The 17051-nt window shown below is 39.7% G+C and overlaps 1 protein-coding gene across 1 annotated transcript in view; it reads right to left on the bottom strand.

Annotated features, from left to right (window-relative positions):
- galntl6 (polypeptide N-acetylgalactosaminyltransferase like 6) overlaps nt 1-16843 on the bottom strand; it is a 259140-nt gene extending 242297 nt beyond the window's left edge. Inside the window, exons 1-2 of the mRNA XM_017701404.2 lie at nt 16440-16843; nt 15858-16106 (exon numbers count right to left, since the gene is read on the bottom strand). Of these exons, the coding sequence (XP_017556893.1) occupies nt 15858-15992 (135 nt within the window). The 5' untranslated portion in view covers nt 15993-16106; nt 16440-16843. The remainder of the gene's footprint in view (nt 1-15857; nt 16107-16439) is intronic.
- Between the last annotated feature and the right edge of the window lie 208 nt (nt 16844-17051).

The following is a 17051-nucleotide window of genomic DNA, read 5'->3' as shown; positions in this document are numbered from 1 at the left end:
AACACGACAGTTTTAAATTTCATGGCAGCTACAGCAGAGTCTGACTTTGTTGCAAAAGAGGCTTCTTAAAGTTTCCAAAGACACAAGCCATTGAAAGTATGGGAGTTTTTCAGATTAGCACAAAACAAAAAGTACACTGTGCAAAGTTAGTTATGAGTTATGCCAGTTTTGTGTTCCATTTTTTACTATTCAACCTTAAATGATTCAGTACCTGGGCCCTCTTTTTGTCTTAGGATCTGACAGCTCAAGATAAGATTTTTCACAAATTCATATTAGAGAAGCAAATCTTATATTAATTTTGGAATCTTATTTTACAGCATTTTATGTCAAGATAGGAAATGATAACCTACTCAACTGAAGTGGACAATCAACTCTTATGTCTGTTACCTAGCAGAGCTATACATTCATAGCTGAAACGTCACTCTCCAATTTCAGCCATTGCTTTACATTTACATTTATGGCATTTGGCTGACACTCTTATCCAGAGTGACTTACAATTTGATCATTTTGCACAGGTAGGCAAAGGCAGTATTAGGAATCTTGCCCAAGGACTCTTATTGGTATAGTGTAGGGTGCTTACCCAGGTGGGGGATTGAACCCTAGTCTACAGTGTAGAAGGCAGAGGTGTTACCCACTACACTACACCAACGACTTTATGCTTTAGCCACCCACGCTAATATTTTTCCTACTAATGAATAGAAACATGTTATGTTCTGTCTCTTCATTATTCACTACCCTCACTGTAACATTTTATCTCATGAGGTTATCAACATTAACACACAAAGGTAATAAAAGGATATGTTAGAGATATTATGTATCTGCTGTGTCTGCAGTGTCTGGAGTTTCCAAAATGCTGTTAGAAAAAAGAGGTCAATGCACTGTTTTCAATGAAGATAAATATAACGTCATTATGATAATTAAATTGAACTATGCTGCCTGTCAACACATAAAACAACATAAACAGACAGAAATGTAAAGATACTTCTGAGGCTGTTTGAAAGTTAGGACAAAATTTAGGAAATTTTGTCTAGTTAGGATGTTTAATTTAAGATTTTGTCCAGGTTTTCTTATGTGGAGTTATGATATGAGCTGCAGACCATTTCAAAAAAGTTTTTCAACAGTTCTAGGTCTCCTTTGTCATATTTTTAGTTTCAGAATGCACCAAATGTTTTCAGTGGGTGGCAGGTCTAGACTACAGGCAGGCCAGATTAGCACCCATACTCTTTTACTAAGGAGCCATCCTATTGTAATACATGCAGAATGTGGTTTGACATTGTCTTGCTGAAATAAACAAGACCTTCCTGGAGAAAGACATTGTCTGGATGGCAGCATGTGTTGTTCCAAAAGGTGTACATCTTTATTTTTATTGGGGCCTCATTAATCAAGCTGGAAGGAACAGTTTTCCCCAAACACTTAATGCTACTGCAGGCAATTTAGATTCCATACTAAGTTTTTTTGTTGTTGTTGTTGTTTTTTTTTGTTTGTTTTTTAATGTCTCATTTAGCTCCATACGACAGAGATGTGAGCAGCCAGTGTGCCAACAACCGGCAAGCATCCAGTATGTATTCAGATCATTTTGGAGACACATTTATAGCTAACAATGCATGTGAAATGCAAAATTTCATGTTAACATAAAGAAATTCACAAACTTCTATCACACAGATTTCAGTGCTTTTTTTCCCAGACTGAAAAAAAAAAATCATACTTTTGTTGCATACTGTTATTCTCACACACACACACACACACACACACACACACACACACACACACACACACACACACACACACACAAACACCTTCTAAGCCACTTCTCCCTCAGGTGCTGGAGCCTATACCAGCTGTCATCGGATAGAAGGCAGGAGACACCCTGGACAGAAATGCCAAGCTAACTAGCTGATACAATGAACTAGCTAACAGTGTAGGCTCTTAGCCTAAATGGCATGACTGACAAATTGCTACAAGGTTAGGATTTTCAGGTTCAGGTTCAAGTTCAAGTTTGTGCTCAGAATAAACTTCTTTAAGTTTAGTGATGTAGGTTGGGTTTGAGTGAAGCAACATCCAGCCTTGTAAGAACCTGGCTGCTACATGTGATGCAGAGGTTCAGTGCGGCAAAGTAATAACAGAGAAGTAGACTCCTAGCTAACAGCATGAATGATTAGGTTTGCATGATTGAAATTTAAGCAAACAAATCAGAGTTTGGTCTTTACCCCTCTATTCACGTTTTTGTTGGTTGAGATGGCTTATGTCAGAATCTGTAGCAGCAAAAGATGAAATGGTTGGAACTTTTTTGATGGAGCATCTTTTCTCTGGATATAAACACAATTTCTAGTTTGACAGAGCTAATGTAGCACTGAATGAGCTGTTTTTGGCGTTGCGCCAGCTTCTAATGACTATGCAGCATGCTGGGTAAGAGTATGAAATATAGCTGAAATATATTAAGTTGTCTGTAGAAAAAATGTAAATTTGAAAGATAAAAAATGTGTTTGGTGAATTAATGACAACATACTTTGGATTCACCCAGGCTTGTCCTCTTTAGTCAATCTACAACTTGAAAGCAGTCATGCCACACTGGTCGTATCCACAATCCTCAGCTGGCACACGTAGTGCACACATGCACAAAACACGTAAGGCATAGAAAATTTATAAACAGATTTTACCGTTTAATATATTGTGGGTAGTTCAAGTTATTTCTTCAGAAACACATAAGTAAATAAAGTAGCAAAATTCTAGTAACTGCAATGTATTACACTTTTTTAAATTAAAAACATACTGTACTGTAACATAGTACTTTGTACTTCATTAACTATGACTGACTCATTGCAGCTGTGAACTCTTCAGAGCCATACTACAGCTGTGAGAGGACTGAAAAGATACTTCAAAGAGAACATTAAAAAGTTTCACCTAGCAATTACCAGTGCATTTGACCATTAGCATGGAAATGATGTCTATAAGACTGAAAGAAGGGACTGTTTCATTACAGTACTGTGTCAGAGTTTTCACCAATGTACGATTTAATAAGTCCTTTTAGAGGTGAACTTTGAGGTCAGTTCGATTCGAATCCCACTAAAAGGTAATGATACCACATTAGTCATTAGAAGGGAATAAAATGGTTCTTTGAAGTAGAAAGATAAAAATAAGTGGTTGTTTTAATAAAAAAAAATCAAATATAGAAAAATGATTAGGGAAATAAGAAAAGAACAGTGGGGAAGAAACATCCATGGACCATGGTCAGATTCATGCCTTCAAAAGAAAAGAGATCGTTTGGATCTGGATTTTTGGTTGTGTATGTGTGCTATGCATGTAAAATGTGAGCTCATGCTGAAACTACTACAGTTAACTGGCTAATAAACCTTTATCTTCACTGACCACAGGGAATCTTCTGGAAACATTTGGGTTTCCCATTTATCAGTCAGGACAAACACAGGTAAGCTTGGCAGAGACATCCGGCTGAGGTCCCCCATTAATCTTAACAGTGAGGTGTAATTAGGAACGGCTGTATGAACGGACATAATGCCATAAATAACTGGAAAGCAGAAGGGTGGCAGAGTAAGGAGAGAGAAGCTCATCATCTAATGACCCACAGGAGCAGCAGGAACAGCCATGTGTCAGAAAGGCCCTTAATTCATGTTTCTGGTTTGTTTTATTTCTGTGTGGCAAGGAACAGTACAAGTGGTACATACAGCATAGCATATTAGCATATTTTTTAATTTCATGGAAAGTATTAGGTGCAGAAAAAAGGGAATATTAAAAACTACACAAAGGACAGAAGTTGGTAAAAACCAAAAAACCTTTTCTTCATTAAGGCAACAAATAAATTAGCCAAATACCAACACTACACTATGTGACAGCTTCAACTTCCTTTTAATCAATAGGGAAGCAAAGCATACTTTCAGTAACACAAAGACATTTTTCTGAGGGATCAATGCTGGTCCTTTAAAACAGCCTGTGCAGTGTGGGGTGTCTGAGAGCCAGCACAGCAGCCACTGGCAGAGAACGTGATGGTTAACATCAAACTGGGAAAGAGCATGAAGTGTGACAGAGTGCATTTCTCTGCCCAAAGATGTTAGAAATCAGAGGAGGTGAGCGGTCAAGCAGCAAACTCACACTGAAACATCGCCTCACTAAACTAGGAGAGTAGACACAGACACACACACCTCCTCACAAACACACACAAATCTATCCTCTGGTTGTGGTTCTCTCAGGTAGGTCCTGTCAGTAGCAGCAGTTGCATCTCTAGTGCTGTCACACACATTGCTATACAACCCAAGCACTCCTTCCCACTTCTCCTACCTCCTCCCTTCTGGCACACACGTTAGCCCACAGGTGGCAAAATGATTTTTTTTTAGTATTATTATTCCAACTTCAGGGAATAAAATGTGTGCCAGTTATCTCTGCAGCTGGAAGGCTAGTCTCCAGTTGTTCCCAGGTCAGTTCTATCATCAGTCTTCCTATGCTATGCTGCAGCTGCACGCTGAGTTCCTCAGGCCTGGCTAATCCCTCTCATAAATACTGCATCTTCCTATTTCTTGCAGTTCATCACAAAGACAAGACGCCACTAGCCACTAACGACAATCAACTGTCAACAGCTAGCAAAATTCTTTTCAGACGCTGTCTATTTTGTCGATTAAGAGTTCAAAGATGTTCTGCTGGGCTCTAATTAAACTGGATAATATCTTAAAATGACTCACAAATATGCTAATAGCATCAAGCACTTTTAACTAGCTCTCCCGACTTAATTCATTAACTGGGGGCCTTTATCATTTAACCTGTAGATACTTAATTACAGAGAAGGCAGAGAGCTCATTTAGTTAAAATAAATGTATTTACTCTAAGAACCTGCAACAAGCCAAAAATACATTTCCAGACAATGAAAAATATGAAGCAAGCAGAAAGGTAACAGTACACATTGCTAACATTTTTTCTTCTTCCCAAGTCTTCTTATAGCACAGAAACAGTAACTATGCGTTAAGCACTGCAAATGCATTTCCTTCATAGTTCCCGTCATGTTGAAGGTAAAATTATGCATATGCTAAGAAAAGATCTCCAATTAAAGTAAAAGTTATAAGTGGTAGCAATTACCAAGCAATTGCTAATTACTGTCAAGTAAATTTCAAAGATCACTGGTTCATTACTGTAATTGAGTTTTCTGAGTAACGTATTATATGTTCACAGAGACTACAAAGGTAAAAAGAAGTAATGAACTTTTTTCTCCTGTAGTGTAATTGTAGCCAAATCTGAATTGAAATGCACTGCAAGACAGCATCTGCAATTCCAATTAAGGCGTTCCAAGATTTTCATACACTGCTTCCCAAATGGGAGGCTTTGCAGAAGTGATGGTAACATTTTTTTCTTGCCTTACTCAAGTTGACGTGACATTTGAAGCTGCAACATTGTGCAATCCTATTCAAGAAACCTACACTAATCTTGCTACGCACAAAAAAATCTAAACATAAATAGAAAACACCTGGTCAAGCAGTAATTAAAGGTAAGCTGAGAGTTCTCAGAAAAAAGTAACCAAAAAAACCAAAAAAACAAATTAAGCAAATATGGTATGTTTTCAATTCTGCAGTGTCTCATGGTGTAGCCAGAAGTTTCTGCAGATAAGTAGAGTTGTTGTTACTCAACAACTGGTGGTCAGCGGAGGGATACAGTTGTGGCAAGAAGAGTCTACTTTTTTTCCTTCCAATAAGGCTACCAATACTTGATCCTTCAGTATCGGCCAAGATCGAGTACCAATACTAATCCTAATTTTATCTGACCTAATTAGCTCATAAGTCCTAATATTTGCTCTATGTCAGTAATAAATCATACCAAGCTCAAATGCATTTAATTTTGCATTTGGATTAGTATTTCAGATGCTTAAGATGAATCAATTTTTGTTTATTTTCTATATATACTTTGCAGTTATTCATATAATTAGTGATAAGAACTATATTTAGCAACTGAAGTAAATGCAAAATGTCTTATTGATCAAAATAAAATAAACACTGACCAAGCACTTTATTAGCAACACCTGTGCAGCTACTCATTCATAAAATAATCTAAGAAACCAATCATGTGACAGCAATGCAGTGCATGAAATCATACAGACACAGGCCAGCAGCTTCAAATTCACATTCAGAATGAGAAAAAAAATTGATGTCAGTACTTTTGACCATGGTGTGATTGTTGGCCCCAGACAAGCTAGTCTGATTATTTCTATAACTGCTCATCTCCTGGGATTTTCATAGTACGCAAATTATTTCTACCTTCTCAGAATATCCTGAAGAAAATTTAAACAAGTAGCTGGCAATTGTCCTTATCAGAAAATATTACCACCTATGAAAGAATAATTAGGATATTGTGATCAGCTCATAAGGGGGTACAGCAGTATTAAGCTGAACTGAATTAACATTAAAAACACAAAAAAACTTTTTAAATTCTGCTATGCTGTACTAATAATATGCGCATGTTTGATAGGACCACTCGATGGGTAGGATACATTTTTTGAACACCAGCACTTTTCACGTCAGCCTCAGAGCTAGCCAAATGCCCATTAAGAATGGATTCCGTGCATGTTTTTCTTTGCATATTCTTAAAATAGAACATTGTTTAAACTAGTTTATTTCCTTCTTCTGTATAGATTTTCCAGCTTAACTATGATGCAACAGCATTTACATCTGCAGGAATTGCATGATGCAATCAAGTCAACACGTACCAGATTTTCAAAGTAATGCTTCCAACATGGTTTGGAATCCATGTCACAAAGCATTGAGGCTGTTTTGTGAACCAAGGGAGGCTATTCAGTACTATACTACACCAGTATTAGTACAGTGTTCCTAATAAAGTGCTTATTAAGTGCTAAATATTGTTTCACATCTGAATTTCTCAAGTCAATTTGTCTTTTTTGCATCCCCTTCACTCATGCTTACAAGTGTCAGGCTCTCCTGGACTTTAGTACATACTACAGTCCTTTATGCCATCAGTAGCACCAGGTAAGTCACAGGTTTCTTTGTTGAAGCAAAAAGTCACAAGACCACGCTGCTGTGTTATGAAGCTGACCAACGGAGATGAATCGCTGGGTGGGCAAACAGACACACAGGCCAGGTTAGGAGGCTGATATGCTAAAAGCTAAAGCAAGGCTAAAGGCTATGATTACACCAAGAGGCCGGCAGTTCTTTACACATGCCTCTCTGATGTTCAGTTCTTCAATAACAACCTGGGTTAACATTAACACAGATGGTAACTGACTACTCTGTGGGAGATGAGGGATTACTAAAAGAAGCCAGGCACGGCCATTGAGGTAAGAGGCTCCTGTTAGCGTACGCTACACTCTTATGATGCGCTATCTGGTGTATTTGTAAAATTTTGGTGAAACAAATACCTAAGGAAGAATTCAAACTGGCATATAAACCACCACTACTGCCTTTGCAAAAAACATGTTGGCTGCTGCTTTGTGGTATCGGTCATAGGTATTGGTATCCTCATTGCCAAAATCAAAACTTCGTTAAAGTGCCAGTATCAGAGCCGAAACAGATATAATATCAGAATCAGTGCAACCCTGGAACCAACTCTTATACAGTTTCTGTTAAATATAATTGCATTTATAAAATGTGTACTTTTATTTATCTGGCAATGTTTTCTACCCTGAGTAGTGTATCACACAACCCAAAAGTGTTTTTATAACGTGTTTTTTTATTGAAGAGCTTAAGATATATGTCTGTCCTTTTTTTTCCTTGTACCTAACCACTAGAATGTGGTAATGAGTAACGTTATGACCTACAAACACACTCATCATTGATTCATATTTAGGGGGGTATGAGTGAGGCAGTATGAGACATGCTCTCCATCGAACTCAATTCAATTTTGAGGTGGGGGATAAACAAAGGGTGATGTGATTACTTCTGAGAACATAAGACCAACATGCCCATGCGAGTCGATTAAATGCGGAGGGATGAGTTTGGCTGTGAATCATTGCCTTGGTAAAAGGATGAAGTGAGAAAGACATGGCTCCTGCAGTGTTAAAAACACACTTGTATCCAAGGTGCAGCGGAGGTGTTCTGGCTACTATTAGCTACCCGTTATGAGACCTTGTTTTGAAAATGACATTCATATAGCACTTAGGGTATGTAATAAAGACATAAGCTCTATGGGAGACATCTAGAATGATGTAGCACTGGTGTTTTACAAAGTTCTTTTTGTTATAATGAACACAAGTCATTTACTAAAAGTGCTTTCATTACGCTGATTGGGAGCAAATACAAGATAATTCCAATGTGAGACCATTAGTAAAGAGGCTAAATGCACAATTCCCAGAAATCAATGAATCACTGCATTGCTAAATCTGATCCTGTTTTTGCATCACATGCACCAAACGCTGCCTAAGCAAAGCCATGAGTACTTTATTTCTCCCCTGCATGAACAGAACAGTGAGCTTGAGTCAGTTTGCAAAACAAAAATGAACATGAATTCATTTTCTTTAGTCAAGAAGCACGTTATCCTCTAACATAATTTTATTATAGATTCCTTGGTCCAGAGCAATTTAACCTATTGTATATGTCAGTCCCTGGTGGATGACCGATGCATGAATCAATTCAAAGCTCATAATTAAAATCTGAAAAGCAATACTCAGAGAAAAAAGATCAAAGTTGATTTTAGATACACACTAACAGAGAATAAAAAGTCAATGACTCTCTATCCTGCAGGTGTAATACTCAGATTTTCTGTCAGAGTTAAACTCACTGTCTCATCTTACTGTGGTTATGTTCCACCGATGACAAATATCACCTTGTGCAGTGGATTTTAATGCCATAAATCTGCACACACTGCAAGGAGTAGAGCCATAAAACATAAGAGGCTCTGCTCTCCTTGAATAACAATCACCCAAGTGGAAGAGTCAGTCAAAGCTGCCAGTTCAAACTGCCATAAATTTACTAGAGCATCTCTCTGCATGCTTCAGGATAAATAACAAGGATCAGACAGGTAAAGTACAGAACAAGCAAACAAGCACAGAACTCACAAACTGCACAACCATTCAAACATAGAAAAAGAAACTACACTGCATTACAGAAAACAGTCAGTCCTAGTTGTTTGGAAGAAGTTATTATTAGTTGATAATTGGCATTGATACAGATTCAAGCCATCTATTCAGAACACAATTATAAATTGCATTTGTTAAATGAAGCCTGAATGCTGGTATTTAAAAGGGGCTTTCGTTCCATTCTGTGTCACAGTTTGTATCACATAGATGAGTGGACGGTGAGTAACCACGCATGTGATTGTATTAAAAGCATCTGTGTTTGTGTCACCTCTCCTGGCTAAAAAGTAGGAGAAATGGAAAATAAGGGCCCTTCAGAGGCTTTCCGTCTCCTGCAATAGTGTTATTAGCTTAATGGAAGTGCCAAGCTCACAAGCCTGAATAGGTCCATCTCCTATTGTTTCACGAGCCGGAGAGTAAGTGGTTTTATATCACCTTGCACTGCTACATAACCCGCACTCCATATGAAATACTCTTTAATCTCAGGAGACGCGGGCGAATAGCCCAAGACATTGTTCCCGTCATCACCTCATGAGGCACATCAGAGTAATCAAGTTTAAATTGCCTCTCTCCGGAGAGGGTCAGGCTGCCGTTCCTATTACTGAGGCTCACGTTGAGTGTGGCTGCAGTGATGATGCTGTGCAGGAAGGTCGACATGAATGCGAAAAGTGTGTGCATGTGCATGCGTGTGTGTGTATGTGTGTGTGTGTGTGTGTGTGTGTGTGTGTGTGTGTGCGCATACTCACGCATGCAGGTAGGTGTTTACTCTCATACTTACTAGGCCTATATACTATAAAGTGAATACCTGAAGGGCATGTGGGTGCAAACTATCGTGTTTTTCCACATGAAATAAAGAAACATCATTATCTTTTTCTATCCATTTCTGGGGAAACACAATTACAGGAAAACAATCTTATGGTGACGAGTTAAGAGAACAGATGGAAAATTGCATACGGTCCATTAGGTTCCAGCATGTGATACCATCCCTGTACCTACTCACTTAGATATTCAGTTATGTAATTCCATGTGCTCTCATCATTTGCCTGAGCAAGAGTAAACAGTACAGTAAATTAGGGCTGAACAATTAACAGTTTTCATTCCAAAATCGTGATTTACACAAGTGCAATTTTTAAAAAGGAGGACTGCAATTCGCTACATGATTCAGTGTTGGCCTGAATTTTAGAAGAAACATTTAACTAAATAATGTAGAGGTCCTGAATTGGCAGTCTGATAGCCTTAATCTGAAAAAAAATGTTTGAGATTCTCTTCACTACAAAAGCTTCATTTATAGAAAATGCTGACCATACAATAAATGGCTTTTAATAAGTTACTTTCAGATTTATAAATCCACTTGGGCATCTATTTAAACAAAAGTTTTACAATTACTATTTAAACAAAAATGTTTTACCCAATCAACTTCAATGGTTTTTGTAAAAATACACTAATTTTGCAACATTTGCCTTCAACACATTGCAACACATTCCAAAACAGCTAAGTAATTTTAAATACTCTAAAATTAAAACATTTTAAACAGCTCATGCAATTATAAGGCATCCAGGAAAGGCCTAGATCATTATGGGGACAGATGTGTTTAGGTTCATTACTTTGCTAGACACTATTATTGCTGAAAGATAAATATTTTGGAGTAACATAACATAATGCTGCCTACTACACAATCTCTATTTCAGGTGATTCTTACTTATTTCAACATGACTATGCCAAAACATCATTCTGCACATTCTGCTGTGTTACAACAGCATAAATGTGTAATCAGAATGTGCAGGTGCAAGACTGGCCTGCCAGCAGTCCATATTTATTTTCCAATAAAGATGTGTGGCCCATTAGGAACCGCAAAAAACAACAAAAAAGACACTATGGCTGAAGACTTGTACAACAGGAAACACAAAACTCTGCTTTACAAATGGGATCAATTGGTGTCTTCACTACCCCAAAGAATTAGTGTTTTTAAAAAGAAAGGTAATGCAAATCGGATATGTTTTTGTACTGTTTTCAATTTAATTCAGGCCAAACAGAATTTACTAATCACTGCTTTCTGCCTACATAAGAGACAGAACACATTGTGTGCCAACTTTTAAATGATTTAAAACCAATGAAACATTAAAGAGTATCAGTGCTTGCATTCACTATAAACACCAGCAGTTCACTTTGACAATTCAATTTTGACAATTCAAATTTCACCATGTTTCAAATTCCATTTTTTAACTATTTTTTTTAAATACACCAAACACACAAATATGATTGGAGGAACAATATAAAACCACACGCCCAATCCCAGTCCAGGAGACCCCACAATAAGCACTTTTTATAATTAAATATAATTTTATAATTATTTTATAATTAAGCAGCATTTTTGATGTGACTCATTGACTAATTGTGACCATAATTGTGAAACATGTAGACCATAAAATCGCAGACTGGGATTGGAAACCCCTGGCTTAAACAGTAGTGGAATGTCGATAATAAAATCAATATTTTATGCATTTTAACATTTGATGATAGCCTGAGAATCCTATTTTGGTTAGAATATTAGGGCATACTTCACCAAATTTTTTAACTTTAAAATTCCAAAATCAATCACCACCTCCAAACTGACGTATCATGATGCATTGATGTATTTTATATGCCTTAACAGGCCAGAAGAACTTTGAACATCTAGCCACCCTAATAAGCCATGGCAAAAGTCCAACCAAAATAACTAGAGAGAGCCTCTCTGGTCCTCTCCAGACGACCAATCAATCAATTATTCTCTCTCATCTCTCATTCGTTTCTACCTCAATTCAATAAAACCTGTATTTCTGACAAAAGTGTTTGCCCCAGTGAGCTCATGTTTAGTCGAATATAAATTACCTATGGAGGGATAACTCATTTTTCCAGGATATAATATGGTCACTATTCAATTGCTGCATAGCCAACAACTTATTATTGCTTCAAATTGAAGTCTACCCCAGTGTCACACCAAATTGAAGCTCCTGGTGGAAAACACAGAATTTCTCATGACAAGGACTACAAGACTAATCATGAAATAGCTTTCTTCTTCCCTGTCCACAGTTTTATCAAAACTCCTGCTTAAAATAGGTTCTTCACTCTCATTGTGGGAGCGTGTGTGTGTGTGTGTGATGGGGGGGAAGGGTCGCTCACTGGCTACGCTTCCATTCAAATCATTCTATGCACTCTTCACCCGGGTTCCCATTGTCAGCTTGACTTGTGCATTACCATAACGCATCTCTCTGCTATGACACTGAGGGTAATTGCAATTACGACAACTCTCTTTCCCTTGTCACTTTGCAGGCAAATGGAAAGTGACGATAACGTTCCTCAGCTCTCTGGCACAACATAAACACGGGTGGTTCACCGAGGGATCTGAGGACAAGCAGCTGAAAGAGCCTGAGGTTGCATCGCCCTCTTCTTCCTTCATGCTCTTGGCTGGTAGCTGACAGCAGCAAACCTCTTGCTATCACTGCGCTATCTGTAACTGAAGTGCAGGGCCTGGCGGTTGTCAACAGGGTGATGGGCAATGGCCCACTCAGATGGGATGCAGCTGATTGTGTAGACATGATGCGTGTAACACTCTGTCGCCTGTCCTCGTGCTGAATTCAATGCTGGACACTTGTTTAAAGAAATCGAGAGGAGGTTATCAGTGCTAGCACACACTTATCAACACGTGTCCATCTCATAATGGTGGCATTATGTGAACCTCCCATTGAGGCTACACAGACTCTGTTTACCCTTGAGAGGGCCAGGAGTGAACTGTCAGAGGCAATTCTGCACAATGTCCTCAAAATAGGAGTTAGAGAGAGAGAGAAAGAAAGAGAGAGAGAGAGAGAGAGAGAGAGAGAGAAGCAAATCAGAGGGGAGAAAAAGACAGTATGGCATTTTCCTCTCAAAAAACATCCACCTTAGGAGGAGGTCTGCATTTCAAATCTCCAATCATCTGCTAGGCTTCACATTTCCTCTGGACTTATATTCAGTTAGGCTTCACCCAGTATCAATGAAAAGGGATTTTAGTGATCCAAGGGCTGATTCAATCACAGCTAATTGCTATTGGCCAACAAAGGAGGGCACACATAGAGGGAGTTAGTCACCAGCGTTCTCAAGGGCTTATCAGCACAGCAGCAATAGCAGAGCTGTCAATTATCTTTCCCCTTCTGACAGAGGCACAATGAAAGGCAGCGATCTTTCGTCTGGGGCTACAAACTCTAGTTCTTTTTTAAGGCAGGAACTGTGTGACACAAGGGGAATTCAGTCTGATCCCAGAGTGTTCTTGTTCCTGCACTGCTACTGAAGACGAGTTTCCCTACACAGCACTCTCAATCAACTAATCATATTCCCATAAAAAACTGCTGGAGAATCAATAGACTGCAGATTGCATGTGCTGCAGTACAAGACATTACACATTCAGTGAGGGCCATTAATGAAGTGGCTCTGAGGTATGAAGCAGTTTTAAATGATCCAGGCAGAGAACAAAAGCTGGGTACAAGGGCTAATAGCAGAACGGCCTGCCTGTCACACTGGTTCTAATTGCATTAGATTCTTGAACAGGCGAGCATGCCAGATCTGTCAGATGTATTTTGAGGAGGGTGCAGAACACAAGAGGCGGTCAGCAGAAGCAGAAAGGACAAGACCCTGTACAAGGTCCCCTGATATTTTTGTCCCTGTGAACACTGGAGCGGCTGCTCACTGATTTGGCCATAATGAAGTGACTGGCTTTGCACAGCGTGGCCTGCCCAGGGCCAAAGCCACGCAAACCCAGACAAAACGAATGAGAAAGAAGCAATTACTAAACGCAATAAACAGACTTGGGGTTTTTCCCCAGAGTGCTGGCAATGCATCTTTGTAGCTGAAACCTAAACCAGGCAGGAACCAAGCAGCAGAACTCAAACCAAAACACACCAGCTCCTCCTGACTTCCCTTAAAATATATTTATCCCTGGTAGGTTACAGGTAGCCACACTGCTCTCATGAGAACCATATTTATAACAATGCACACAGCAAACATTATTTTCGTTCTGTACTAATTCAGTAACAAGCCAATATCTTTAAGGATATGCTGCAGCCAACCAGCAAGTCCATGTATACATTTGCATACACAAAGATTTTCCCCATCCTGATGTTTTTCTTGAAACAAGATAAAGTGACGCCAGTGAGTAACTTGATGCATACATTAGCATATGCAGAGATTCTCAGCACTCTGCAGTTTTTCTTGAATCAAGACATTTTACATAGAAGACATACTGCATAATGACATGCCTGCCTGTTGGTAGCATAACCAACTGGTCTTTAAAGCTATGTATCTTCTCTGAAAAGGATTCATTTACATATAGTCTATAAGAGCATACTGTCTCTGTCGGGACAAAAAACCTTGTATCTCCAAAATAGTAACTTTACAAAAGAAAAAAAAAACATGTTATCCTTATATTAGAAGTTCATGTAACAAGATTTCTTCCAAGTCATTTTGGACCTTATCTACACAATTTTAATACAATGCAAAGGGTAAGTAAAGTTTTCATAGTATATAAAAAAAGACAAACATCCATCCATCCATCCATCCATCCATTTTCTAAGCCGCTTCTCCGTCATACAGACATAAAATTTTTGCAACAGTGATGATTGTCATTAAAACCATTGATTCAGACTTATGCATTCAGCAAGTTAAACTTCTCTCTGACAGAATGAATGAGAGACACTGAATGAACACTTGGTAAGAGATCTCAGTAGATACACACAATTACAACCCATAATTACACTTAACATCCTTTCTAGTTAACAAATCTTTCTGCATGGTGTTTGTTTGCCTAAAGGCAAAACTGTTGACGTTCGAGGTGCTCCTACATAAATAATCTTGTGGGATGCAAGCGCACAGTAGTGTGGAAACTACTGACATGTTGACAAACTGCATAAAGATTTTTTTTTTTTTTTTTTCCCATTTCTGAGCATTTAATTTGATGCTGCATTAGTAGTCAGAGATGGGTTCTCCTTTGCAGGACTGGGTCTCTCTTTGATATGCTGGTACATGAAATTTAGGTTTTTATTTATGTGTAAGTTTTGTCTGGGAGTTATTCCCTGTAAAGGCTTGGAAACTGGCTCAAATAAAAACAGTTGTGAGTAACTGGCACACCGTAACAACAGCTACTAACCAATGGAGATCTTTTTAAGCTAAACGACACATTGTTGCAAGCAAAACCTCTCTGGAATTCTGAAAGGGCAGAATAAACTGTCCTGTGACCAGAGTAAAAACACACAACTAAGGCTATCTGAGAACGCCAGCTAAAAGCAATATCTGGGACGAGCACAAGTGCAACAAGGGGTGTGTAGAGGATAACAAAAAACTTCACTCAAAACTGTACTGAAGCACAGGGAAATCATCAAAGCTACTGCAATTGTTCACCATAGAATAAAATGTATACACCCTAGACATGAGTGATCACTCAATACATGTTTAGTGCCCCAAATCTAATTCGGAGCTAGGGCATTGCAGTGAAAGAGTATTGTAAGTCTAAATCTTTTTAGGTGACACAGAGTTCTATTATACTCGCCTTGTAATTGTAAAAATAAAGATGCAAACTTCGGACACCAAACATATCTTGGCCGGCCGACTACAGTTGGGCTAAGGGGAATATTGTGTAACTTTCCTTTCGCTCTATCCATTTCATCTCTATGAAGCAGGCTGTTTGGCCGCTGATCAGTTAGCCTGCAACAGTGTAGGTAAAGACATGAGCTGACAGTGAACAGCGCATGCAAAGACTTGTGTCAACCCAGGCCACTCACACCGTGATGCAAATGTAAAGCGATGCACTGTGGAGTGCCAGCGGGGCTCCACTCACCTGCTCTCCAGCCTCAGGCGACTTCATCAAGTGTTTCTCCCTGTATAGTGACCACAGACCGACGTTTGGCAAGAAAATGAGCGTCACGGTGAATATAAAGGCCATCTGCAGGACACGCTTCTGTCTCCTCTTCATCGTGATGACCCGGGCGTTGTTGCTGCTGTAAGACGGAGGGGCAGGCAGAGAGGAGCTCTCACTCCGGCCACGAAAACGCGCCGCCTTCTCTCACACACCAGGACAAAGTTTCCCCTGAAACAAAGGCGAGAGAGAGAGAAAGAGAGAGAGCGCGAGGAGGAGGTTACGGACGCTAGCGAGGAGAGAAACCAGCTAACGCTAAAAACGACAAGGAAATAGAGGAAAAACACGGATAATTTAGCCTGCAATTTAACTGTCCTCAGCCTCCACCACTTTAGCGGTCTTTAAACGCACAAAGCACCATTTTAAGAAGCGTTCGCCTTCTTTTTTTCCCCTCCGCTAAAAACACGGTGTCAGCAGTGAATTAAATTCGACGTCGTTTTTAACGACGTCCCCCGACTAGCCTTATGCGCCCGTTAACAACCAGGAGAAATGAAAACGACTCACTGTAAAGGGGTGTCTGCATGTTGACAGACTCACACACGCTCGCACACACTCTCCATCTCTCACACACGCACACGTTGCTCGGTAATCCTCCCTCTCCCCGCAACGGCGATGCTCAACTCTCTGAGCGACCAACGGTTTTAGCGGTGCGCGCTCCAGTTCAAATTTTGAATGGCGGCTCGCGCTCGTCCCGATTGGTGGTTCTTAGGTTCTCTCGGCATTGCTCGTTTGGTCGTTTTGCGCGTTCCGGCTCATCTGAGGCTCGCGGCTCCGCGCTCCGTCCTCGCGCGCCTTCCCATCGCCTCGATGCGTGTGCGCGTGCTGCGATGAAGCCACGTGCGCGCGGTGCCGAGCGTCGCTGCAGCCCGGCGGAGGACAGGCGCTTCAGCTCAGCGAGGAGGCGCTGATGGAGGCGCTGGTGTTATGGTCACGGCCAAAGACTCAGAATGAACACGGACAGGGAAAAAATAGTAATAAAACAAAGAACACATACAGGGGCCCCAAAACGTGTCTGCACCATTTACGTATTGGGAGCTTGGGAACCGTTGTTAAACTTAAGTGTGGCTCTTTAAGGTCATAAAATGTTTTAAAAATGATATTTCTCACTGAGAAAAA

Source organism: Pygocentrus nattereri, chromosome 5, assembly GCF_015220715.1.
Source record: "Pygocentrus nattereri isolate fPygNat1 chromosome 5, fPygNat1.pri, whole genome shotgun sequence".
NCBI classification, from domain to species: Eukaryota; Metazoa; Chordata; class Actinopteri; order Characiformes; family Serrasalmidae; genus Pygocentrus; species Pygocentrus nattereri.
The sequence above is the reverse complement of the archived record's forward strand: the minus strand, read 5'-3'. Positions and strand labels throughout refer to the sequence as shown.